This window comes from Chenopodium quinoa, unplaced genomic scaffold, assembly GCF_001683475.1.
Source record: "Chenopodium quinoa cultivar QQ74 unplaced genomic scaffold, ASM168347v1, whole genome shotgun sequence".
NCBI classification, from domain to species: Eukaryota; Viridiplantae; Streptophyta; class Magnoliopsida; order Caryophyllales; family Amaranthaceae; genus Chenopodium; species Chenopodium quinoa.
This window is the reverse complement of record NW_018744577.1, coordinates 259,122-284,675: the sequence shown is the minus strand read 5'-3', so window position 1 is coordinate 284,675 and position 25,554 is coordinate 259,122. Positions and strand designations below refer to the sequence as shown.

Sequence of the window (25,554 nt, the reverse complement as noted above, 5' to 3'; positions counted from 1 at the left end):
ACAAACATTATTTTTGTGAATATATGTGCTTCACAGACTTTAGACCTTGCAAGTGTTTCGACCTTCCAAACCGTGCGGCGTGCGCATATCAAACCTATGAAGTAAAGGTTTCACATCATAAAACAATTAACGTGCGAAATTAAATGCTTCTAGATTGAAGGAAACAAACTCAGAAAGGTGAGAAAAGGAACTCAAATTATAACATACATAATAAGGCATTTTAGATAAATCTAGTTTTTAGGCTTGAGTGATGCCTTAGTAAAGGTTATATGATCTCATCTTTGTTTATTGTACAAAATTTTCTCTTTTGTATTTTTTTTATTGTAAGAAAAATGAGGTTGGAGTGGGGTAGGTGAACAAAGGGAAAATGTGGGAAAATATATATTTTTTTTATTAGTGGTCTTATTTCATTTTTAGTAACGAGTCAAGTATTGTGGGACAGACGTAAATGAGAATTGTGTCAAGTACCATGGGACAAAGCGATTATCAGTTAACAAATAGAACATATCGGCCAATAAATGAAACATATTAGCCGAGCTTGCCGCACGTAATTTTGCGTACGACAATCCACACCTAATACCTTCTCTAAAAGTAACTTGCAAATTTGCAATCATTTACAAATGGAGGTAATATTCCTTATTCACTTCCAAAAACATAATATAATCACACTTTTGGAATATACATCTTGTCACTAACAAGTAAACAAAGAAGAACGTAATCACACTGGTGTTCTTTACACAGTCATTTCACTAATACTATTAGCATAACTATTAGCACCCCTAGTTCTATCTCCGGAACTATATGATTGCAAATTCAAATTCATTCCAGAAGAAGAAGATTATGATGTATTCAAAACTCTCAACTCATCATCTTGATTAGGTTCTCTCAACGCCTTCGGGAATGTCATCTCTCCATTCAAGTACCTCACTACAAGTCTCATGACCAAGAAAACTTCTCACTCCCTTGACATTCATGGGAGGGGGAAGTTTCTCAATCACCTCAATTTCTGCTTTGTCAACTTGGATGCCACGATCATAAATAAGATGACCAAGTACCACTTACTGGTATGATCATTGAAGATCTAAGAATCTATCCCATGCTTCCCAAAGAGATTCCCCCGACTCTTAAGAAAATGTTGATATTTGATGTTGAATCTTTTCAGTTTTTGAAGGAGGGAAATACTCTTTGAGGAATGCCTGAGAAATTTTGCTCCACTCCGTCTCCTTGACAGTATTCAACCACTTTTGAGCTCTATCGCGAAGGTAAAATCCAAACAACATCACTCTCAATTGATCTTGAGTGACTCCTTTGTGATGAACAGTGGAGCACAATTGTTGAAATCGCTGCATGTGATTAATTGGCTCGTCAGTAGGATGGTTTTGTTGGACCATACTGAGCAATGCAGGTTTAATTTCAAAGTTCTCTGTAGTGATTGCTGGCATTTTAAGACCCGTTGGAATGCCATCTTGGGATGGTACCCTGAAAGAATTAAGAGACCTATTATCAGTCATCACTTTGTGTGTGTCAGACTGTGTTGTAGAGCTCTTCTGTGAGTGGGTCTTTTTCTGCTTCGCTTTCCCTTGTTTTTTGAGTTGCCTAAGGGTCTTGTCCAAGTCTTGATCCGTAGGGATCAAATCATCTGTTCGTTTTGACCTGGGCATAAACAAAAAGAAAAGAACACAGTGAGAATGCCCCAATCGGAACTAGAAGTTCCAATGAGACAATGGAAACAATTCAAACAATCAAACTAAAACTAATAGAAGCTATCCGTCTCCCCGACAACGGCGCCAAAAACTTGATGAATAAAAAGTAATACCGCAAGTGCACAGTGTCTGTTGTTAGCAGAGACTTAGCAAATACGGGTCGAATCCCACTAGGAGATAGGTTCTATTAGTTTTTGCCCAATTATTATAAACTATTTCAATAAACAAAGAGTGAATTGATGATCAATTAAGTAAACTAGAATAAAAATGAAAATAAGGTTGTTCTCAAATAAATAAAGGTCTAGGGCATACGTTCGATCCACCATGCTTATACCAATCAAAGAAATGCAAACATCCATTAATAAAAAAAAAAGGTCGAATAATTAAAGCACTTGTTACGGTCGAGAATTAACTCTTACGAATTAACATATGTAGTTCGGTCGCTAACATAATCAAATTCGTCAATTGTAATTAAGCCTCTAAAAATATTATCTTTCAATTCTAATTTATATTAGCTAAATAATCAACTCATGATATTGGCCAATTACATGAATCAAATAATAAAGCACAAATCAATTGGAATTATTCAAACCCTAATTTATAAACTTATAAATAATTAAGCACAATTAAACAAGGTATAAACATAGCTTCCCTTACTTAGCCCTAGATTCAATGAAATAAACAAAACAAAACTCACTCATAATTGAAATAAACAAAACAAAACAGATAAATAAACTTGAATTCATAATTAATAAAATAAATAAAGAACGAAAGATTCAATGAAATACCTCAATGATTGAATTAATGGAGAATAATAAACTAAAGTTCAACATTGGAGATAAAAAATTAAGAAACTTTTAATCTAGAAAATAAAGCATAAGAGGCCAAAAAAAATTCTCTCAAGTATTTGTTTATTTATTTAATTTTGCCTCATCCTAAATAAAATAAATAAATACATAAGATATAATGCTATTGGATGATAATTGATGACGTGGCACGATAGAAACAAAGCTTCCGTGGCTCATCACCACTCGACCAAACCCGTGGCCGCAGGGCTTGTGGCTGGGCCCCGGCAGAAACAGCGGCAGCCTTCGAGCGGCCGCTGGACAGTCCCGCAACAAGGTCCCACGGATGGCTGATTACATTACTTGGATTCAAACCCTCATAACTTTTATTTAGAAAGCCTCTTGGGGCGTGTGACGTATCATTAGAAAGCTCTTTAAGTCTTGTTTCCAACGCATTTTGAATCAATTCAATCCAATCTGTAGAACCCGAGTTATGGTCAAAACAATGAGCAAAGGTCTTTTTTGATATCTTGCAATTAAGCCTTCGTTTTTCTCCGTTTCTAACTCAAATTCGCTTCCGAAAGGTCCATAACGACTCTCATGGATGCCATATTCATGTACCATGCGTAAAATCCTTGGAGCCAACATCCACAAGGATGGATCCTTCGATTAATGAACTTGATTCATTGATTTCCATTCAAATATCATCCGAACCATCTCCAAACACTTCGAAAGCGTCCAAATGACTATGAAATCACCTGAAACATTAAGAATTACACAAACAATGCGTAATACAGCGATATATGATAACGTATGATGACCTTAAAAACAACCAAAAAGACTAAGAAAAAGAAATGAAAACTAACATAAATGTGCCTAAGAACCCTATATAAATATGATTCATTACTGAGGCCGATGATCCTCCGATTACTGCTAGTTCACTTAAGCTTGCCTTGAGCAAGCTCTGGACGGAGCTTGAGGGTAAGATGCCTTCTTCCTCTAGGAAGCAGCTAGGAGGGGAAGAGAGGGCACTCACAAGAAGACCTAGAGCAAGACAACGAACATTGAAGATGCTGGAATTACCCCTTTAAGACGACCTGGAAGATCTCCTAGGGTGCCACGGATGAATCTGTCTAGGTTCCTGGAGAAAACATAGTCGGCTAGGGGCAGACCAGGCAACCTTGTAGGGAAAAGCATGAGTTGTCTCAATGCTAGAAGGACGCAAGGGAATACATTCGGCACAAACAACGGGAACGAGCAGCCTACTTGGACACTGCCTCTACTCCCACAATACCGGATGAATTCTCCGACCCCTCTTTTTCCAAACATACCAGCTCGGTCAGGACCAACAGAAGCCTAGCTCATCGTACAAAAACTCCTATTCCAATTGCTCAGTCGTTTCAATATCAGACCCCCCAGAATCTTAATGCATTTTTGCCGCCTAACCCTCATGTCTTCAGACAGTACGGGCAATATGGCTAGCCGTTCGACCAAGCAGCTAACTTGGCCAAACCTTCTGCACAACCTCAACCAATTGATTGGCAAATGAGTTTGTTAAATCTTGGTGATAAGCCGCCTCCGTTTTCTCAAGAAACTCAACCAGCAAAGGTTAAGAGTGTACTTGTAGGTGCCTATGATGGTATAGGTAACCTGAAACAGCACGCCACTTCGTATCGAAATCTGACGTATTTGCAAAGTGTGGACGATGCCAAATGGTGCAGGTGCTTCCTGGCCACCCTTAAGGGTGTGGCGTAGGACTGGTTCAACAGTTTGCCAGTCGGATGCATCAATTGTTTTACCACTCTCAGTCTATTGTCTGTTGGAAACTTCTCATACAACATTCCCCCAAGGAAGACCAGCTTGAACCTAGCAACAATCGTTCAAGGAAAGAATGAAGGATTGCGTTCGTACGTCCAGAGGTTTAATCAAGAAAAAGCCCAAAGTCATAATTTTCCGGATGAAATGGCCTATTCCGAGTTTCTCCAAGGGTTAAGGCACAATGGCTTCAAATTTAATTTATTCAGGAAAAAGATTCGGACATACGCAGGCATATTGCGGGAGGCCGAAGCCTACATTGAGGCATTTGACTTTTGTTCGCTTACCAAAGCAGTTAAGCCGACCAAGGGGGCTGAGAAAAAGCAACCTTCTCAGCAAGACTCGATCGGAAAAAAAAAGAAGGAAACAAGTGGAAGGAAGTTTGGGTGGCTAACACCCAGCAGCCAAAATCAAAGAAGGTCAAGACGCACGAACCAACAAAGATTGTTACTCAATCCTGATGGAAATCAAAGATAAAATTGAGTTTGAGAAGCCTAACCACCGAGAGGCTCGGCCCAATACCGCAACAAGAACAAATATTTTCATTACCACAAGGACGTGGGACATGACACCAATGAAGGCATTAACTTGAAAAGATTGCTTGATAAACTGGTCGAAAAGGGCATGTTGAATTCGTACGTCTTGAAGTCAAAATTCACTTACATTCGGACAGACAACAAATCCGAGAAGAAAAAGCAAGCTGACAAAGAAAATGATGGAAACAACACTCACTTTGGTTTTGTGGCCGTCATATCAAGTGGCTTTGCCGCATGCGGCCATACCATGACGAGAATCAAGCAGGATGCTTGGATGTTGGGGAATGTGATGCACGCTGAGGGGGTGAAGGACGAGCCTTTCTCAAAAGTGACGGTCTGCGAGGTAGACCAAGGCGAGATAAGAGCCCTTCATAATGACCCCATGGTATTCATCTTGAAGGTGGCTAATATGAAGGTTGGTTGGGTGCTAGTTGACACGGGCAGCTTGTCCAACATAACCATCAAGGATGTCTGATGATTATCTCCAATCCGCTTGTTGGGTTTGGTGGGAGTATCATACACCCGGTAGGACGAATTGATTTACCTGTCCGATTTGGGAAAAAGGGAGAAGGAAGAGACATGGTCGTCCGCTTCCTGGTGGTCAAAGAGCTTATAGGCTACAATGCTAATATTAGTTGTCCGACTTTAACAACATCTAAAGCAGTAATCGTACCCCACTTAATGCTAATGAATTTTGAGAGGATTCGCAGAAAAAATTGGTACCATTCATGGTAACCAAAAAATGGCTAAGGAATGCAATCAGTTGGCTGTGAAGCCAGTAGCTAAGGGATGACAACGGTCGTCCGAGCCAAATTCCGAAGAGGAGTTACTCCAAAGACAATAGGTCGGCTAGAAGTGCATCAAGAAAGAGCAAGCATAGCAGCTAATGGTCGTCGGCCGGCTAGAAATCTAAGGCCGCAGCCGGCTAGCGACCATATGGACATAGTGCTTGATCCAAATCAACCTGATCGGACGGTCAAGGTGGGCACTATTGCCATGGTCTTGCTAGGAGACGACCTGATAAAGCTGTTAAGAGAATTCAAGAATGTTTTTGAATTTGAGGTTCATGAGATGCCGGGCATAGATCAAAGTCTAGCCTTCCATAAGTTGGTGGTAAATCCAATGTTGAAGCATGTTCGACAGAAAAAGAAAAATCATGGAGAAGAGATGAATCAGGCGGCCACAGTAGAAGTTAAAAAGCTGCTGGATGCCGGTTTCATTCGGCATTGCTACTACCCTGATTGGGTAGTAAATGTAGTTCTGGTCTGTAGACACCCAAATGTGTCTCCCCAAAACCTAACCCAGTGATGAATACCTTTTGCGTTATTCGATTATCGAACGAGGTGAAAGTGTGGAAAGTCTAATGATGAGGATGTTTTTATTATTAAAATATTTCTCTTTCTGTTTTTCTAAAAATATTTTTTTCTACTCCTATTTTATGAAAAATAGCCAGTCCAATTTGGTTTGGTCCATAATAAAGGTTCAATAATAGTGTAGTTGGATTGGGCTCGAAAAGAGCTTTCTAATGATATATTATAGGCCCGATTCCGATGACTTGTGAGGAAGTTATGGATAAAATTAGATTAGGCCCAATGATTTTCAAAGGTGGCCCGATGATCTAGAGGAGGGCCTATTAACCATTATTTTAAAAGAATGTTTTATTTAGAATAAAAATATTTAAATCTGATTTTGAAAACTGCTCGTACACATGATTACCTGCAACCGGTCTTAAAGGTAATTACGTGGGAAAGCACGTTGACTTTTGGACCAGCGCGAGACGACGGAGTCGTCGCCAGGCGCTGACCTTCTTTGCCTGGCGTTGGCCTTCGCCATCTGGCGACGAGCTTGTCGTCTGGCGCTGGCTCCCGTCGTTTGCGACGAGAGGAGTTTTATTCCGAGTATGATTTTCTTTGATCCCGTGCTATTTTTCTTATAAATAGGGGTCGTTTCTCCCTGTTTTAAAATCATCTACATCTACAATCAACACCTAGAATTCTATCTCTATTCTCCCTCTCTCTAAAAGCTAGAAGCTTTCTCTCTCTCTTCTTTTTCTAAACCTTCCCTCTCTCAAAATTCCTCATACACTAAATCTAGACACATCTAGCCAAGTTCGAATTTGCCTTCGCCCTAGACGTGAAAGGTTTGATATTTCTGAGGGTTTGGTCCCTAATCTCTATTTCAATTATTTAATTTAATTGTATTGTTTTAATATTTTCCTTAAAGTTACTAACATGTGTATTTTGTTATTAGAAAGAGGTACGAGGCATCGAAGTAAGTACTTTAATGGTTTGTTGATCTTTTGATGTAGAAATCATGCTTAGATTATTATTTTGATTCCTAATACCATTTTAGGATGTTTTATGGCTTCCTAGTATCATGTTTAGGGTTAATTAAGCTTCTAATATCAATTATGCTTATTATGATGCTTCCTATTTCTTTTCTAATATCATGTTAGTATCATGTTAGGGCTAAAGCTTTGATCTTTGATGTTTAGTGACATGCTAGGGTTTGTTATTAATCTTGTTAGTATCATGCCTAGGATCTTGCTATTATTATTATGCTTTAACATGATTGTTATTATGATTTATTTATGATGATTTTTGTTGCTTTATGATATATTATTGTTATTGCTTGATCACGCCTTTTATGCATGTTTAATGAGAATTTGTACTTGTAATCACGATTAATAAGATAATTAATAATCTTGTTTAGAGTTAATATGATTATAATTCAAGTGATCGCCAATAATAGTTTTATTTGTGCATTAATATTCAACCAACATAGATTAAACAGGTTTAGGGCAATTCTATTGATTGCATGTTATTCGGAAAACGCACATGAATACGAGAAGAATAAAGTATAGGCCTATTATTAGGGCAGGTTCAATCTCTTTTAGGTTGGATTTGTACCTTCATCCCTGAACTTCCAGTCATGGTTCCAGACTTATTGGAGTTCACGATCTCTTGGATCGTTAAGGGGTGTAACCTTCACCATGTGAACGGTTTACAAGTTCCTAAAACTTGTTGGCGACTCTTTTACTCTAACTTCATTCCCTTTGGACACCACCATTCTTAAGTGTATAATAACAATGAGGCTCAAGTGTGGGATGACTTGAAATATTCCCTACAGGTAAAGAAGCCGAATGGAACATGGAGAATTTGCGTGGACTACACTGACCTCAACAAGGCGTGTCCTAAGGATAACTTTCCCTTTCCTAAAATCCACCGACTGGTCGATTCAACGGTCGGACACGCCTTGATGAGCCTTATGGACGCATACTCCGGATTCCACCAGATCCCCTTATGGGAAGAAGAAAAAAAAACCACATTTGTGACCGAGAAGGGTCTGTACTGCTACAAAGTAATGTCATTCAGCCTTAAGAATGCGCCTGCCACTTTTCAAAGACTTAGTAACACTATGTTTAGAGATCAAATCGGACAGAACATGGAGGCGTACATTAATGACATGATTGTCAAATCAAAGTTGCCGCCCGACCATCTTAATGATCTTCGAGAAACGTTCACCGAACTCAGGCGGCATAAGATGATGTTAAATCCAAAGAAAAGTGTCTTTGGTGTTGAGTCCGGGAAGTTTCTTGGATTTCTAATTGATCAAAGCGGCATTGAGGCCAATCCAGAAAAGATCCAAGCGGTCCTAAACATGAAGTCACCGAGGACAATCAAAGAAGTGCAAAGACTAACCGGCTGCTTAGCGGCGCTTGGCCGATTTCTGTCTAGCTCAGGGGATAAGTGCCGATATTTTTTTCAAACAATCAAGAAAAAAGCTATGTTCGAGTGGACCGAAGAGGCCAAGGAATCCTTTGTGCAATTTAAAAACCATCTGCATACACTTCTTCGTCTCGTCAATCCGCTCTAAGATGAGAAGATATACATGTACCTTGCCATTTCAGATCATTCTTTGAGTGTTGTCCTCCTTGTAGAGAGGGACGACCATAGATCCCTATGTATTTTATTAGCCATGTCTTACACAATGCCGAGCTAAGGTATCCACCCATTGAAAAATTTGGGATGGCATTGTTCATGGCGTCAAAAAAGCTAAGGCCATACTTTCTTGATCATTCGATAGTGGTCTACACGGACCAACAATTGAAGAATTCTTCACAACATTGGAGGCCAATGGCCGAATGCTTAAGTAAGTCTTAAAAATAAGAGGTTTTGACATAATGTTTGAGCCTAGGAAGGCAATTAAGGGGAAGGCCTTTGCTGATTTTTTAGCTGAAATGACATGGCCAGATTTACAGCCGGTAGGGGATCAAATCTGGAAGGTTTTTGTGGATGGAAGCGTTACAGCAACCGGATGTGGTGCTGGTATCATTTGTCAGTCTCTTGAGGGAAATAATTTTAAAAATATACAATGAGATTTTAGTTTCAAGCCTCTTATAATGAAGCCGGATATGAAGCCCTTCTGGCCGGCCTTAGAATGTGTAAGGCGGCCGGGGCAACAAAAATTGATGCTACTTATAACTCCCAGCTGATAGTCAGCCAGGTGAATGGTGACTATGAGGCTAGGGAGCCGGCGATGATGAAATATCTTCAGATGGTGAAAGATGAGGTTGATGATCTAGAATTTTCACCTTACAACAAGTTCCTCGTTTAGAAAATCATCAAGCAGACGCATTCTCCAAGTTAGCATCCTTGACTTCATGTGATACTCCCAGACCAGTATTTTAAGAAGTTAAAGAAAAGAGGAGTATTGATGCTAAGCCCGTACAGATCAAAGACCAAAGCTCCACTGGATGGACAGGGTGATCTCCTATCTGAGGGATGGGACGCTACCGGAAGATCCTAGGTAAATTTGGGTGATGAAAAGGAGAGCGGCCTGGTTCGAGATGAAGAATGGGGAGATATTCTAAAAGCATTTGTTAAGCCGTACTTAAAGTGTATCACTCCAGAGAAAGGGCATGATGTGTTGGACGACCTCCACCAAGGGCAATGTGGATCCCATATAGGCGGACGGGCCTTAGCAGAAAAGGATACCCATCTGGGGTACTACTAGGCAAGCTTGAAATCGGAAGCCATGAAAATGGTGAAAAAGTGTGACAAGTGCCAGAGGTTTTCCACCCTTATTCACCGACCTGCAAATAGCTTGTCGCCCATAAGCAGTCCACTCCCCTTTACAAAATGGGGCATGGACATCTTGGGGCCGTATACTCCTGCGTTCGGGCAAAGGCTGTATGTGTTAGTAGCTGTAGACTATTTCACCAAATGGGTGGAAGCTGAGGCCGTCCGAGGGATCAAATGGACGGATGTAATCCGCCTTTATCTGGAAAAATATAATCACTCGTCATGGTGTGCCACATTCAATGGTGTTCGACAATGGACCCCAATTAAAAACGCCCGAACTCAAAAATTGGCAAAGTGACTAGGGCATCACTCATTGTTTTGCCTCAGTCGGACGCCTGCAAGCCAACAGCTAAGATGTGGCTTACAACAAGTTGATCTCCAACGGTATCAAGCGCAAGCTTGAGAAAGCAGGTGGCCTTTGGGCAGATGAGTTGGTGAACGTGTTGCGGTCTATTCGAACCACATCTAATAGTTCAACAGGAGAGACCCCATTTTTTTAGTCTACGACGCTGAGGTCATGCTCCCAATTGAGATGTAAGAGCCTACCCTTCGGGTAATGCTATATGATGAGTCATCCAACTGGGAGGCTATGAAGACAGCCCGGGACTTTCTTCCGAAATCCAGGGGCAATGCGGCACTTAGACATGAAATTTGTTGTCTTAAAATGACGAGGGCATACAACCGCAAGGTGTCTACGCGTCCGCTAAAGATGGGGGATCTTGTCTTGAGAAAAATGGAAGCGGTTGGCCATGCTAATAAAGATGGAAAGTTAACCCCCAACTGGGAAGGGCCATACCAAATCAATGAAGAAGTAAGGGATGGTGCATATCGTCTTAAAGCCTTAAATGGCCGTCCTATTCCTCGTACTTGGAATACGAATAATCTAAGAAAGTATTATGTTTGAATCTAGTACTTAGCCAGAAAGTTGTATATACAACTAGGTCTAGATGACCGAGCCTTGTAATTAAAGCCGTACGACCCCTTAACAATGTAATTTTGACAAAATTGATGTAAAGTCGAACATTGTTATTTAAATTCTTGCCATTTATTTATGATCTCTTAAGCAAAAATGCCGAATAAAAGTAATAAAGATGTTGTTTGCAACATAATAGCTCAGCCCTTATAAGGGCACTATAGAATGGTTGAGTAGGTGTATAGATCGGCCACAATGATTGAGAAGTCAATCAACCCGTCCGACCTTAATATGGTTGGACGACTGAGCATTAGGAAGCCACCAAAATTGCCCAAGGTATTCTCACCTAAACAGAGGCAAGTGTAAGGCTAGGCGTACAAGCCCAGCCAATATTAAAAAATTTCCAAGTTAAGATATTACTTGAAATTTCTTGAGTTGCGTCCGAGCGAAAGTATCAAAGGACAACTCAAACAAATTCAGTTAAGCGGCTATATTCCAAATGTTAATTCTGCGATTCACCTAGTGTAGGGAATATTTCAAGCACCCCACACTTGAGCCTCACATTGATCATACATTTTAGTATGGTGGTGTCTAAAGGGAAGGAAGCTAGAGTAAAAGAGTCGCCAACAATTTTTAGGAACTTGTAAACTGTTCACAGGGTGAAGGTTACACCCCTTCACTATCCAGGTGATCGCTAACTCCATAGTGGTCTGGAACCATGACTGGATATTCGGGGATGAAGGTACAAATCCAACTTAAAAGAGATTGGATCTTCCCTAAAAATAGGCCTCTACTTTATTCTTCTCATATTAAGGTGCGCTTTCTGATTAACTGTAGACACCTGCTTTTGGCCTCTTGTCCCGAAAGGAAGTGCGATGATGTTACAAAAATCCGTTCTTCATGTTAGATCAAAGTTGAAATGTTTATGGACTATGAAAAGAATTATGAAGTAATTTTAAAACCCATATTTGAGACCAAGTTATCTTAATGCCTTTTCCGATTACTAATTAGGCCTAAAACGTGTTCATACATGTTTAAACTTGATTAATAACGGACCCAAATGCTTCAAATGCAATGATTGGATCCAATGGAACCTACATTGTTGAAAAACTGAGCCAAACAGATGAACCAACTATCAAATTCCCATGAAAGGCATATACAGATGGATTGCCCTTTCAAAGAGCTTTCCAACGGTATTTTATAAGCCCAATTCCAAGCCAAAACAAAGAAGTTAGGATCAAAACACTAAAAAGGGCCCTAATACCGAAACCCTTGCACTCCAACGGCCATAACTTTTGATCCATAACATATTTTAACCTAATTCTAACAGAATTGGAAAGTATACATTCAGAGATTTCCAATGATATATCACACACCTTAATCCAACTTTGCAATCAAAAGTTATGGAAGTTTTAAAAACGCGTTTTCGTATAAGGCAATCCTGAAACCAACGCAACTCAATCAGTTGCGCGCGCGACTCATTGGAATGCGCGCGGCACCTAGCACGACTTAAAGAATTGCGTGCGCCACCTGAAGGGGTGGTTCTAAAACCCTAAACCTAGATCCCTACGCCTATAAATAGGGGTCTTCGTTCAGCATTACGGGGACCGGAAAAAATCAGAAAAAACCCTAGTATTCTCAAAACCCTAATCTCTCAACTTCTCTTAATATCATACTACTTTTTCTTCTCTCTTCCCAAATACTTTCCAACCCTAATTGAATCCATTGAAGTCCTTGGAGGTAAAAAGAAGAAAGATAGTACATAAACACATTAAACGGAGATTTAACATAAAAGAAGAACGGTTAGTTTCCTGAGCACTTAGATAAATCACTTTTCTTTTATTGTTTAAATAACTTTAATTGATTAATTAGTGTTATTTGATCACTTTAAACAAACTTTTAATTAATTAATTCACATAGTACTCTTTCGTTAATCAAGACTAGAATTGGAATAATTAATTGTTGTTTTATCACTTAAGACAAGGCGAATCTTGTTTATTTATTGTTCTTTCACGAATATTATTAAATAAGAATAACGACTTTTGCAATGTAATTCCTACGTGATTAATGCTTGTAAATAAAATCAACGAATTAGTCTTTAGGTATCACGTTGCATATATTGTTTGGTAATGAAATTGTGAAAAAGGAAGAGCTAGTAGAGGCCGTACTAGGGCTAGAATAGCGATTCCTCCCTAAAAGGAACGTTATTTTAGTACTCTCACTCCTGAACTCATTTCTGGTTTATGTAGACCAATTTGGACATGGGTAAACTTATGATTCGTGCTAATTATCCCTTGAACTCTACTTGGGAGAAAGGCATGAACGTGGTTCATGAGTTTTCCTAAAACTCATTGGCGACTCCTACTTGTTTCTTACAAAAAAGTGTGATGAGAGTATCATTTCTAATTCAAGGTCTCCCAAACAGTCAGGAACTCGAATCCTAATACACCCTAACAAGTGTAAAGTCCTAGGCTTTTAAGTGGCCATGGACATTTAAGGAAGGAACCCCTACGATGGGATCACCCTCCTTACAGTGGCGACTCCACTAGGGACTTAGAGGTTACAAGATTAGTTCGTCGTTATGGTTCAAGGTTTCCAACACTAGGTTGCCTATGGATTGTAACGAGAACTAACTTGGATAATCTCTAGTTAGAGAGCGAGACTCGAACGCATAATATCTTCCTTTTTTCACAAAAGTAAAAATCAAACAAGCAACATTGCATCATGCATAAGCATAGCACACTTTAACCATTGGGGATTGGCTCATTGATTAGGGGCTGCCAACACTAGGCTTCTATCTCGAAATCAATAACAATCATCCCACCCATATCGTCAACAAAATGTTGAGAGGGCGATGTCATGAGTCAACACGTTGAGTGATTGATTTGTGCATCGTTTCTTAAGATATGGTACCTTTGGACACCCAAGCCTTGACCTTAGAATGGCATTGTATGCTTTGACGGTTCCTTTTATGTGCTTATGTGACTACATGAATATGTGCTTCGTGTCTAATCTAACTAATTCCAACTTGTTACATAGAGATATAATAAATAAAAAAATTCGCAAAAAATTTTGGCTCGACAAAAAAAAAAAATCGAACCTAACAGGTGGCACGCGCAACTGTCAAAGTTGCGCGCGCCCTCCACGCACAAGTTTAGAATTTGCGCGCGGCACCTCCGCGAAACACTGTGTCTTGCGCACGCCCACTGTTCAACGTTGACTTTGACTCTTTACGAGCAATATCATACGGAGAAAATGATACTTACGCTTCAAGTTTAATCGTTAAGTAGGTGCTAAAAATATCTCTTTGGCTAACAACGTTGTCTAACTTTTACTATGATCGTTTTTTTTCGAAAAATCCAAAAACATGTTTTTTTTTATCGTTCTTTTTGCATATTCACAAAATAAAATGTTTTTATCGTCCTAAAAAAAAGACGCATATGATAGATGCTACTCTTGAAGATGCACTTTCCACTTTAGCGCAAGATGCAAAATTGCGCGCGATACTATTTTTTATTATAATGATTCGTTTACGTACTTTATAATCGAACTAATGACATTACTTCTTATGAGGTTCGTCATTAGAAGTTCGCATCCCTTAATAGGACGTCATCAATATGTTTATTCTTAAATGTGCCTATTTTCGTGTTCATCATGTTTAGTTGTAATTGATCAACCTTGATTTAAGAGTATAATTTATTTACCTCTTCTATGGTTTAAAAAAGAAAATCCTGAGAACTTTACTTGGGATGATTGCCTCACAAAAAAAAAAAAAAAAAAAAAAAAAAAAAAGAAAAAGAGAGAGAAATAGAACGAAAAAAAACAAAGAAATGTCGTTCTTAAAAAAAAGAAGAAAAAAAGAGAGAGATATTATTCTCAAAAAAAAAAAAAGACAGAAGATAATGAATGATAAAACTGAGAAAATGATTTAATTATTTCTTGGATTTTACATTCAAAGGTCATCATTCTTTTTAAACAAATAGTATTATATTATCCTTTAAAGATAAGCAATTTGAGAATCATAAATAAATAAAAAAAACGATATTGATCTCTATTGTAATCTAAATGATCAACAAATACTATAATATATTTGATCGTTTTAAGGATTGTGTTCGGGTCGATTAATATTTCTAAAAATTTAATGCGCACTTTCAATCCAACTATTTTGTTTTTCTCTTCTACCTTTTTTGAAAACAATTCATTTAAAGTAAAATCCTTAGATGATTACCTTGTTGAAGTCAACACAAATCATGACATTCCATTAATGATTGTTCGTGAATTTTTTGACATTCTTCATCAACAAACTTGCTTAAAGTGAATTCTTATTACAAGGATTAAAAAAAAAGAAATAAAACAATCAATTTGACTTTGATTCTTTGTTTGAATGCTTGGCAGAAAAGGTTTAAGTGAACGTGACTCAATTTCTCGTGATACACATTACTAGATCATCTTCCACATTCGCATACTAGTCCAATCATGGGTGACGAAGGAGCATTGGAGAAACTTAGAGAGGAACTCCAAAACCTAAAGGCCCTACGAGAAGAAGAAGCCCAAATGAAGGCTCATAAAAAAGCAGAAAAGGCTAAAATAAAAGCAAAAAAAAAGAAAAAGAAATTATTCTGCAAGAAAAAGCAAGAGCCGAAAGAGTAGAGGCCTTGGAGAAACTTGTCCTTCGAGCTAACTCAGGGAATAAGTACTTCAATTATGAGCTTGCACCACAATCTAGTGGCAAGACTCTCCCAGAAAAGTTCTTGACTACGAATTTGCCAACCTTTAAGGTTACAGACAATCCTAGGACTCACTTAATGAGCTTTATTGGAATTATGGCATTGAAAGGGGTTGAGCCAAGCCTATATGCATGTACTTTTCCTCTTTCATTGGACCCAACTACTAGATCATGGTTTTATAACCTCGATGCAAAACAAACTTCCACTTGGAGTGACGTTGTAAAAGCGTTCTTAACCCAATATGGAGATAACATTGAGCTCACAACTACCTTGCGCGATCTCGAATTGCTTAAGCAAGGGGAAGAAGAAGGCTTCATTGACTTCTTTTCTAGGTTGCGATCAAAGGTTGCTCTTATTCCTCAAAGACCTCTGGATCATGAACTTGTCCCAAAGTTCATAGACAATATGTCTCCACCATACAAGTGCCATTTACAATACCTTGGTTTAGACACATATCAAAAAGTCTATATTGTGGGAATATTAATTGAAAGGGAATTGATAAATGAAACCATGAATCATATAGATGGACTTGATTTTAAGAGAAGATTTCACCTACGTCGGAAACGGACAAAGCTCGAAGACGCGATCTCAAGAAGTTGTCAACAATTCAAGATGTAGCACCCTAGGTCTTGTTTTGTTTCTTTCTTTTGTTTTTTATGATAGACTAAGAGATTCATGCTGTCGAATCTACTTATTTTGTACTCTTATTAATGAATAAAAAATATATTTTTAAGTACGTCTATCTTGTTCTCTTTTCAATCTCTTTATTGTTATTAGCTCACATTAAATAAAACGTATACATACAAATAGGCAATATCAAAAGGCATACATACTCAACACTTTAAAGAATCTTGATGAGCTTTGGCTTACAAGATTTATTGAATGAAAAGAGGCCCATCTTAGGCCCACAAAGAAAGGATATGATGATTTCACCAACATAGGAGGCAACTTGAAACTCCACAAATATAATCCCATGTTTTTAACCTTAGAGAAAATCCATGTTTTTGGAAGCCCTTTTGAGCCTCGTCAATTGAGCCTTAGTTATTCAACCTACATTATTCCATACCTTGGGATAGGAATTGCGCAAAGATACAAATAGGAAATTGGGGGAACGAAGCATAAGAGGGGGACACAAAGTTAGTCTAAACCCAAAAGAAAAATCAAAAAATCGTTCTAAGCCGAAAAATAAAACTTGTCGAAAAAAAAAATAAAACTTGTCGAAGATAATTAATTATGTTACTTGATCAAACAATTTATGATAAACATATGCAATATTCCGCAAATCGAAAATACAAATCTTGGGGCCTTAAGTAAACATGGAAAACATCCCCTAGCATATGTAAACAAAAGTTCCAAAGGCCACCTAAAGTCTACGCTTGGGGCTTCAAATTAAAAATATAGGCCTCACCTTAACTTTCATTTTAAAATGAGACCATATTTTAGAAAGTGATTCGAATGATTTTATAAATTATTATAACACTTCACCAAACTTGGGTTTGATAAACATTCATTTTCAAACTACGGCACTTATGTAATTGAAAAAACTTCACTTTTAATTAGAAAAATATGACAATGATGCAAGCAGAAAAACATAAACAAAATTAGATATACGAAAGTTTGCTCACAATTTTCATATCTTTGTTGAAATCAGTTGCAAATTACAACTTATCTTCATCAATCTTGGACAAAAAAGTCACACTCAATTACAAGCCAGACTTTTCTTTCCATTTTGGGTCCAGTTTTGAAAATAATATAATTATTGGATCCCTTTTCAAATTTTGAATTCTAGTTTGAAACAACATGTTTCTAATAAAAATAGTATTCAAAATTTCCTTTATGAATTTTGTTTTCTCAAATAAATAAATTTTCAGATTCTCAATAACCGTTTGGATGATACATGTATATACATAAATATTTCCAAAAGGATTATATTAAGATTCGATTTCTTCTTGACTCAAAGTTGTTCTCGCTTAGTTCTCCTGCGAATATTGGCTAAGGAATGGTAAATAAACCACCTGCAAGACCAAAATCAAAGATTGATGAGAAAAAAGAAAATATTTGATGTTCTAAATCAACTTTGAGAATAAAATCATCGTAATGATCTTTACAACCGTTTAGACATTAGGTCATATTACTAAACCTTAAACACAATTGTTTTGGTTTATAAACAAGCAAAAAACTAACTTGCTTTCTTGAACATGACTTTTACTAAAGCCATGTCATTGTCCTAAATAACTCAAAACAAAATAGGATATATACATAGGTCCATCTCAGTATCATATGAATGGCTTAAATGATAGCAAGTCATTAGAACTACCCCAAATTGGAGGCTCCAAGACTTGTGAAATAGAAAGAATGTGCATAACCCGACATGTGGGGGCTCCAATATCCACAAGAAAAAAAAAGAGATATTCATGCCATTCAAGCTACTTTGGGGAATCGCCTAAGCTACAAATGGTATACGTAGATATCGAGCCTTGCAATTTTCAAATGTATCAAAATGATATAATAATCATGTTGTTCCTTTGAAAACTAAGTTTGCAACTGAACTTGGCCATTAAACAGGTTACATACTCAAGCCATTTTCAAGTTCAACTTCAAAAACTATTCTTAGTGCATAATTGTAGTTTCAATACTTCAATTTACTCTAGAGATTAGAGAGTATGACTAGTATAGAGAAAAAGAAACAAAATCATACTTGCTCATACGAAAGTTTAGTACTCAATCATTCATCATGAAAATTGTATCAAGACACATTATTAATATAAGACAAACAATTTCATGAGTTAGAATGTAAACAAAGACTCCTAAATTCTAAATAATGGAGTCTTCATTTCAAATTATTCTCCATTGTTGCACACATTGGAATTTCGCAAGGAGGATAACATCTACTTTTTTTTTGAGCTTCAAAACAGTGACAAAATTTGAACTCAAAAGAAAGAAGTCAAAAGTAGCAAGAATAGACGAAAAATTTATGAACAACATTTCATTTTTCCTCTTACTTGTTCTAATAAATGACCAATATTACTAGACTTAGCAAATTTCTTTGTTAAAAATAAGAATGGACAAAAAACGATTTAAACACACTAGTTTAATCGTTTCTAAGATCCTAGTTGTTATCATATTAAGACCAAACACGGGATTTCTAGACCCATTTCAAGCAACATGAAAGGGTCTAATTATTAAAAACAAACAAGTCATCGAAGTCACCCAACATTGGGGGCTACAATATTCGATAACATAAAATGGGGGCCCAAAAGCCCGAAGTATAGCCAAACTACTCTAGTTCGATGATGTCTTCAAGAATGGACTTTTTGCACTATTCAGCACTCTTGTTTGACCATATATTATGATTTATATGTTAAGCAAAATATAGTCGTGTGAGATCTTGTTGGATTCGTCTCATGAAATACTTTCACAATATCAACTTTTTATAATTTTTACTCTTACACAATTATAGATATTTAGCATATAAAAGGTGCATTGGGATGCGTAATTTCCTCCTTGTTGCAATATTAATAGAACAGAGGAAGTATAAAACAATCAAAATTGGGATTTGGGGCCAAACCCTCAAAAATTATCAACCTTTCATGTCTAGGGCGAAGGCAACTTCGAACTTGCCTAAGTGTGTCTAGAACTTGTGAATGCGGAATTTTGTAAAAAAAGAAGATTTAGAAAGAGAATAAGCTTCTAGATTTTTGAGAGAGAGAATAGATGATTGTTGATGACTGTCAAATGAAAACGGGGAAATACGACCCTTATTCATAAGAAAATAGTCTGAAATCGATACAAATCAGAATTTGAATTCGAATAAAACTGATCCCTGTCACGAGCGACATAGTCTGTCGCCATGCGACAGGAATCACACATGGCGACAAGCTCTGTCATTTGGCGACAAGTTTGTCGTTTTGCGATAATTAAAAGATAAAACGCGCTTTTAGTACGAAATCCTTTTCTTAATGTAATTAAGAAATTAAAACTCCGTAAATCAATTTTAAATTAAATTTTATCATAATAAAACACTTGTTTTATCTCAAACCAAATTCATTATTTTTCTAAAATATTAATTATCAATCATAATGCTATTAGAACTTAAAATAACCTTCTAGACTATTCTAGAAGACTATAATCAATCCTAATAATTTTAGGATTAATAATTAACGGGCCCTCCACTAGATCATTGGGCCTAACACACATCACAAGACTTGTCACACTTTCACTTCATTCGATAATCAAGCAACGTGAAAAGTATTCATCATTGGGTTTAGTTTTTGGGGAGACATAATTGGGTGTCTACACCTAGCCTAAGGGCAATCATTACTATGATTTGATTAACTTAGTAGTCGTCATACCCTTCTAGGTATAAAAACTACTAAGTTAATCAAAATCACCTAGAAAATATGGGCTAGGAGAATGCCGACTAAGGGGGCATTCCCCCGTTACTCATACAGGCATATATAAAGCATAAAAATTGCTAAAAAATGCTTAGTATAGAGAAGCAAAAGATGCATTAATAATTAAAACCAAGCCGCTCAAAATAAGGCGGTTGTAATCAAATTTATACAAAACCGCTCAAACAGGCGGCCAAATGTGAAATTTTTTGATGAAGTGAAGCAGGAAAAATCTAAGTACAAAAAAGCTTAAAAACATGCTGCTGGAGGACCTGAGCTCTTTACTCAACCGGCTTATCATCATTAGCAGGCTCCTCCAGGGTTGACTCTTTCTCGGTCGCATCATCGGTAGGCTTCTCCTCGACCACCTCCCCTTCGTTGGAAGGCTTGGCTGAAGCGTCTGTTGCCTCTTCCTTGGTTGCCTCCCCTTGCTCAGTTGGCTCGGCCTTTTCGTCCTCCTCCTCATCATCATCAGCATCATCGTCGTCCCCCTTGTCTTCAGTGTCGGACGAGGTAACTTCAAGTTATGGAGGAGGTTGGAAGTCCTTAGCTTCCTCTTTGAGGCAGACGTACTCCAGGCGCGCTTGGTGAAGCGCTCTTGATGGTAGGCAGTCATACCTTCCTCACTCATCAGTTGGAAGGCCTCGAAGAAATGATTATTCAGTCTATCCTTGGCCTTGTGCTCAATTTGGACGATTCCCATTGCACTAGGCTGCCGAGGGGCTTTCGGCTTCTCAGAAAAGTTGGCCACGGACTTGTTTAGATCTTCTACCTGAAGCATAAGGGAGGCAACCTCATCTTGGGCGGACTTGAGGGCCACCTGGGATGAGGATAATCCGGTCTTCAGTTTTTCAGAGGCTTCGAAGCCTTCCTTCAACTAAGACGCATTTTGGATCGCCTCATCCCGTTCTTGCTGGGTTGTCTTCCTCGAAAGCTCTTCCCTCTCAAAGGCCTTCCCTATATTGACGATATCCTCCGTTTGCTTAGCTACCTTGCTAATTAGAGCATTGAGGCCCGTCTCGTAGTGAAGCTTTAGGAGGGTCGCGTTTCAGTGTTCGCGTCCTCAACCTTCTTGATTTGGGCCCAGGCCTTCTTGATTCTCTCGTTCTCTTTGTCCTTCCATTCTTGGAAAGCAGAGAGATGAAGAAAGAGTTGTAGGGGGACAAGTGAAAGTCAGTTTATATTAAAAGTGGAAAATATACTAAGTAAATATGAGAAGCGGACATAAAAGGTAGGATTACCTCGGCGGTGCAGTTGACCATGAGGCCAAGAAAGCCTTCATTTATTCCGCGGAATTTTTCCCGCTGCTCTTGTGGGACGGCCCGCAGCATACATAGCCTTCCGGTCCGCGCCCGTAAGCGACTAGTAGGGTGGTTTCATGTACATCTCCTTGGCAATATCTGCACACGGCCAATAAAAAAGTTCAGAAGGAACAAAATAAGTTCAAAAAAGACAAGTTAAAAACCATGACAAGACCTTTACCGTCTGAGAAAGATGGTGGGGTTGGAAGGTTGAAAGCAAGAGGAGGAATGGGTTCGGTCCCCTCTCTGTCTTGGCGACCGAGTACATCCTCGGTCGGCTGAAACGCAGCCGCCTGCCAATCAGACTTCTTTACTAACTCGACACGCAGAGTGGAGATGGGGCCGGTCGTTTGTGTCGGGGCCGACTTACTCCTGTCAACCGTTCGGACGTACTTTTTGTAGATCGACTCTGCGGTTAGACCTACGGACTTGGAGACCCCAATAGGTGTCAGCTGGGGTGGCTCTTCTTCGGATTGCTTTGGAACAGTCCGCGAGTTTGTCTTGGTTCGTCTGTTCGGTAGGCGTCCCCTTAGAGGCAGTGCTCTTACGGGACATGGATGTCTTTCCTTCCTTTGAAGCAGTGGTTGGCTGCTTCCTCTTAGACCTTGGGGTAGGAGTGGCCAACTAAAACAAAAACAACACGAAGTTAGGAAAGGTCAAGATGGAGCGTCTGAGCACATCTGTAAGGAAAGTCCTTTCCAGAGTTTCAAGACGAACGAAGGACTAAACTGAAAACGTCCATGTTAAAGATGGAAGGACTCCACTTCCAACATACCAGCTCAACAAAAAAAAATGAACGGCAAGCAGACGACCATTACCTCCTTGGTCTGCTTGTACAGCTGTTGATGGGCTTTGTACCGAGCTAAGTCAAGCTCGGACATGTCAACATCCCCTTTCTGCTCTGGATTTAGCATGGTTAGAGCTTCGTTTGTGCAAGAAAAAGGAAAAAAAAGTTAGAATTTTTTTTGATATAATCTACTCATAAGTGGCTAAGGTACGAGTCTCCACCTTGGTGAATATTGCGGTATAGGTCGCATGCCAACATAAAAACTGGATCCCTGAGCCAGCTGGAAACAAAGGAATCTAGATTTTAGGCACAACCACCTATTTTCCGCCCCTGATTACCCTCTTAACTCCAAAATAGTCATGTTGGTATGCATAGTCTGCATGGACGGGTGGTTTGTACAGACGGTTTTGCCCTCGGCCAAGCTGAATGGGGGCAGTATTGAACCTATTCATTTGCAAGTTGAATTTAGTGTCCTTAGTCTTAATGTGGTAGAATCAGTTCTTCCAATCCCGCCACTTGGACACCGTTCCATCACCACCATGTAGTCCTTGGTGGTGCCGAAGATAAACTAACCCGTCTGTCCCTTTGCCTAGACGGACCATGGAATGCATCTCGCAAAAAACTGGGACGTTCGGCTTTAAGCCTTACCTGATGCATGTCACCAAGTATCCGTAGATTTTCAACTAGTTGTTCGGCATCAGTTAGAAGAGGGCAATATTGTACTCGTCCAGGAGCTCCTGGACAAATGGATGAAGGGGGAAGCGGAGTCCCACCTTGTGAGAAGCGCGGTATACGCTGAAGGCGTGCCTACGTGGCCGCTCATCCTCCCAGGCGGCCACTTAATGGGAGCACTTTGGATCCTTAAGCTCATAACCTTCCCCCAGCATAAGGAAGTTTTTGAACTCCTCCAGCCCATCATTAAGAAAGCCCAAGGTCGTGTCTCCAACCAGATAGGCATACGGATCCTCATTAGCCACCTCGGCCTCTGGGTTTTCCACTTCTTGATTCTCCGCGCCTCCCCTTCATCGAGGGGGAGGCCCCAAATTCTGAGGACATCACGGTGTCCAGCGTAGTAGCTTCGACCGACCTCCTAGTTTTAGATCCTTGGCCACCTTTGAAGATAGAAACTCCCTCCGGAACTAAGGGCCCTTTGCCCTTATCCTTCCTCCTGGTGTCCGCCTTATTTCCAGGAGGAGGAGCGTTGTGAGATGGTAGTTCGGCCAGTTCATAAATTACATTGCCAATTCTAGGTATGGCCGACCTGGTAGATTGTGGAAGGAGTTGTTCCAGAATTCGAGCGAACGCACCAACGTTTTCCGGAGAAGAAGAAGAAGGTTCTTTTCGAGACTACAGCTCGGGCGGGTCTATGACCGAGTTTGAAAATTAGGGAAAGCGAAGGCTAGAAGCATGTTCGGACGCTTCCCTGCCTGAGGGGACGCCTTGATTGTGGCATTCCTCGAATGAGACGGTCACTTCGACCGCCGAACATTCGCTGCCATCAACCGTGGCAGTTGTTTGGGGGTTTTCTGTGTCCTTCGGGAGAGTTACAATTTCCTAGCAGACTTCCTTCTTACGCCTGTACCTGCACCTAGCCGACTTCCTTCTTGCATCTGTACCTGCACAAGTAACGGAGACTCCGGATAGGGGGTGGGAGTTCCGCCTCCGAAGATTAAGTTAGTATCTTTTCGAAGTGGAATAAGAACTGTAAAAGCTTCTCGGTTCGAGAGCGTTTCAGTAGGTTTAGGCTTTGTTTGGTTTTTTGTGGTTGCAATTAATGTCTGTCCCCCATAAATGAGGTCTACCCTTTCTATTTATAGTAAGGGAGAACTGTACCTCAATAAGGGTGTAAGGGACACGTGTCTGCAAAGGAAATGGGCCTTTGCAGACTGCTGAAAGATTGACACGTGTCAAGCATTTATTGGGCCACGTGTCTTAGGTATTTTCACCCTAAACATCTGCCCCTCACAGATGAGATGTGGCAATCTCACGTGTCATCTGTGACAGACGTAGGGTGCACGGGGTAAGTGACGGTTCGTCTGCCTTCCCCCTCTTGAATTTCAAATTTTCGTGCAAGTGACTGTTCGCCTTCTGCCTCTTTCTATAAGTAGGGTGGCTACCTCTTTCCTCCGCACTTTTTATTTTCAAAAATTTCCTGAGAAGCTCTGATACCGGCTGCTTCTTTCAAGACTTTCGAGCATCCGGTTTTCGCAAGAACTTGACGTCTGCCTTCCGGCTGAGTGCGGATTTAGTAAGGTACCGTCTGCTTTCTCCCTCTACCCCTAGATTAAGGACCTCACTCGGCATTTTGCCGCCTGGGTGTATTATGTAAAATACCCTCATCCGTCATTTTGCCGCATGGGGCTGGCTTGGGACAAGTCCAAAAAATCTCCCTCATCCGGCGTTTTGCCGTCTGGAATGTTTAATACACTACCATCCGGCATTGTGCCGCATGGGACCCCTTTAAGCCAACTTTGTTTTAATGCAGACTAGTCATAAGTACCCTCATCCGGCCTTTAGCCGTATGGGGGTGGTTTGATCAACCTTTGCTTTCAAACATCTTTCAAATTGCCCCCATCCGGCATTTAACCGTATGGGGGTAGTTTGAGTAGCCTTGGCTTTTTCTCAAACATCATTCAAATTGCGCCCATCCGGCATTTAACCGTATGGGGGTAGTTTGAGCAGCCTCGACTTTTCCCCAAACGTTGTTTTAATTGCCCCCATCCGGCGTCTAACCGTATGGGGGTTGTTTGAGCAGCCTTGAGCTTTTTCTCAAACATACAAATAGCCCCCATCCGGCTTTTAACCGTATGGGGATCGTTTGAGCAACCTTGGCTCAAACTGTTTCAAATTGCCCCCATCCGGCTTTTAACCGTATGGGGGTCGTTTGAGCAGCCTTGGCTTAAACTGTTTCAAATTGCCCCCATCCGGCTTTTAACCGTATGGGGGTCGTTTGAGCAGCCTTGGCTTTTTCTCAAACGTTGTTTAAATTGCCCCCATCCGGCGTCTAACCGTATGGGGGTTGTTTGAGCAGCCTTGAGCTTTTTCTCAAACATACAAATAGCCCCCATCCGGCTTTTAACCGTATGGGGATCGTTTGAGCAACCTTGGCTCAAACTGTTTCAAATTGCCCCCATCCGGCTTTTAACCGTATGGGGGTCGTTTGAGGAGCCTTGGCTTAAACTGTTTCAAATTGCCCCCATCCGGCTTTTAACCGTATGGGGGTCGTTTGAGCAGCCTTGGCTTTTTCTCAAACGTTGTTTAAATTGCCCCCATCCGGCGTCTAACCGTATGGGGGTTGTTTGAGCAGCCTTAAGCTTTTTCTCAAACATACAAATAGCCCCCATCCGGCTTTTAACCGTATGGGGGTCGTTTGAGCAACCTTGGCTCAAACTGTTTCAAATTGCCCCCATCCGGCTTTTAACCGTATGGGGGTCGTTTGAGCAGCTTCCAGCCCATCTCTGCTATCCCTCATCCGGGCCCCCGCCGCTTGGGGGGCTTTTAAATGAGCTTCC

The 25,554-nt window shown here is 39.9% G+C and overlaps 1 protein-coding gene across 1 annotated transcript; it reads right to left on the bottom strand.

Annotated features, from left to right (window-relative positions):
* Nucleotides 1–1,124: 1,124 nt before the first annotated feature.
* On the bottom strand, nt 1,125–22,169 carry LOC110699142 (nucleolin-like). Its single transcript, XM_021876631.1, has 5 exons — nt 22,074–22,169; nt 21,649–21,879; nt 20,573–20,774; nt 20,240–20,471; nt 1,125–1,653 (listed from the first exon to the last, which is right to left on the bottom strand). Exons 1-5 carry the CDS (start codon nt 22,167–22,169, stop codon nt 1,125–1,127), a joined length of 1,290 nt encoding a protein of 429 aa, XP_021732323.1.
* Between the last annotated feature and the right edge of the window lie 3,385 nt (nt 22,170–25,554).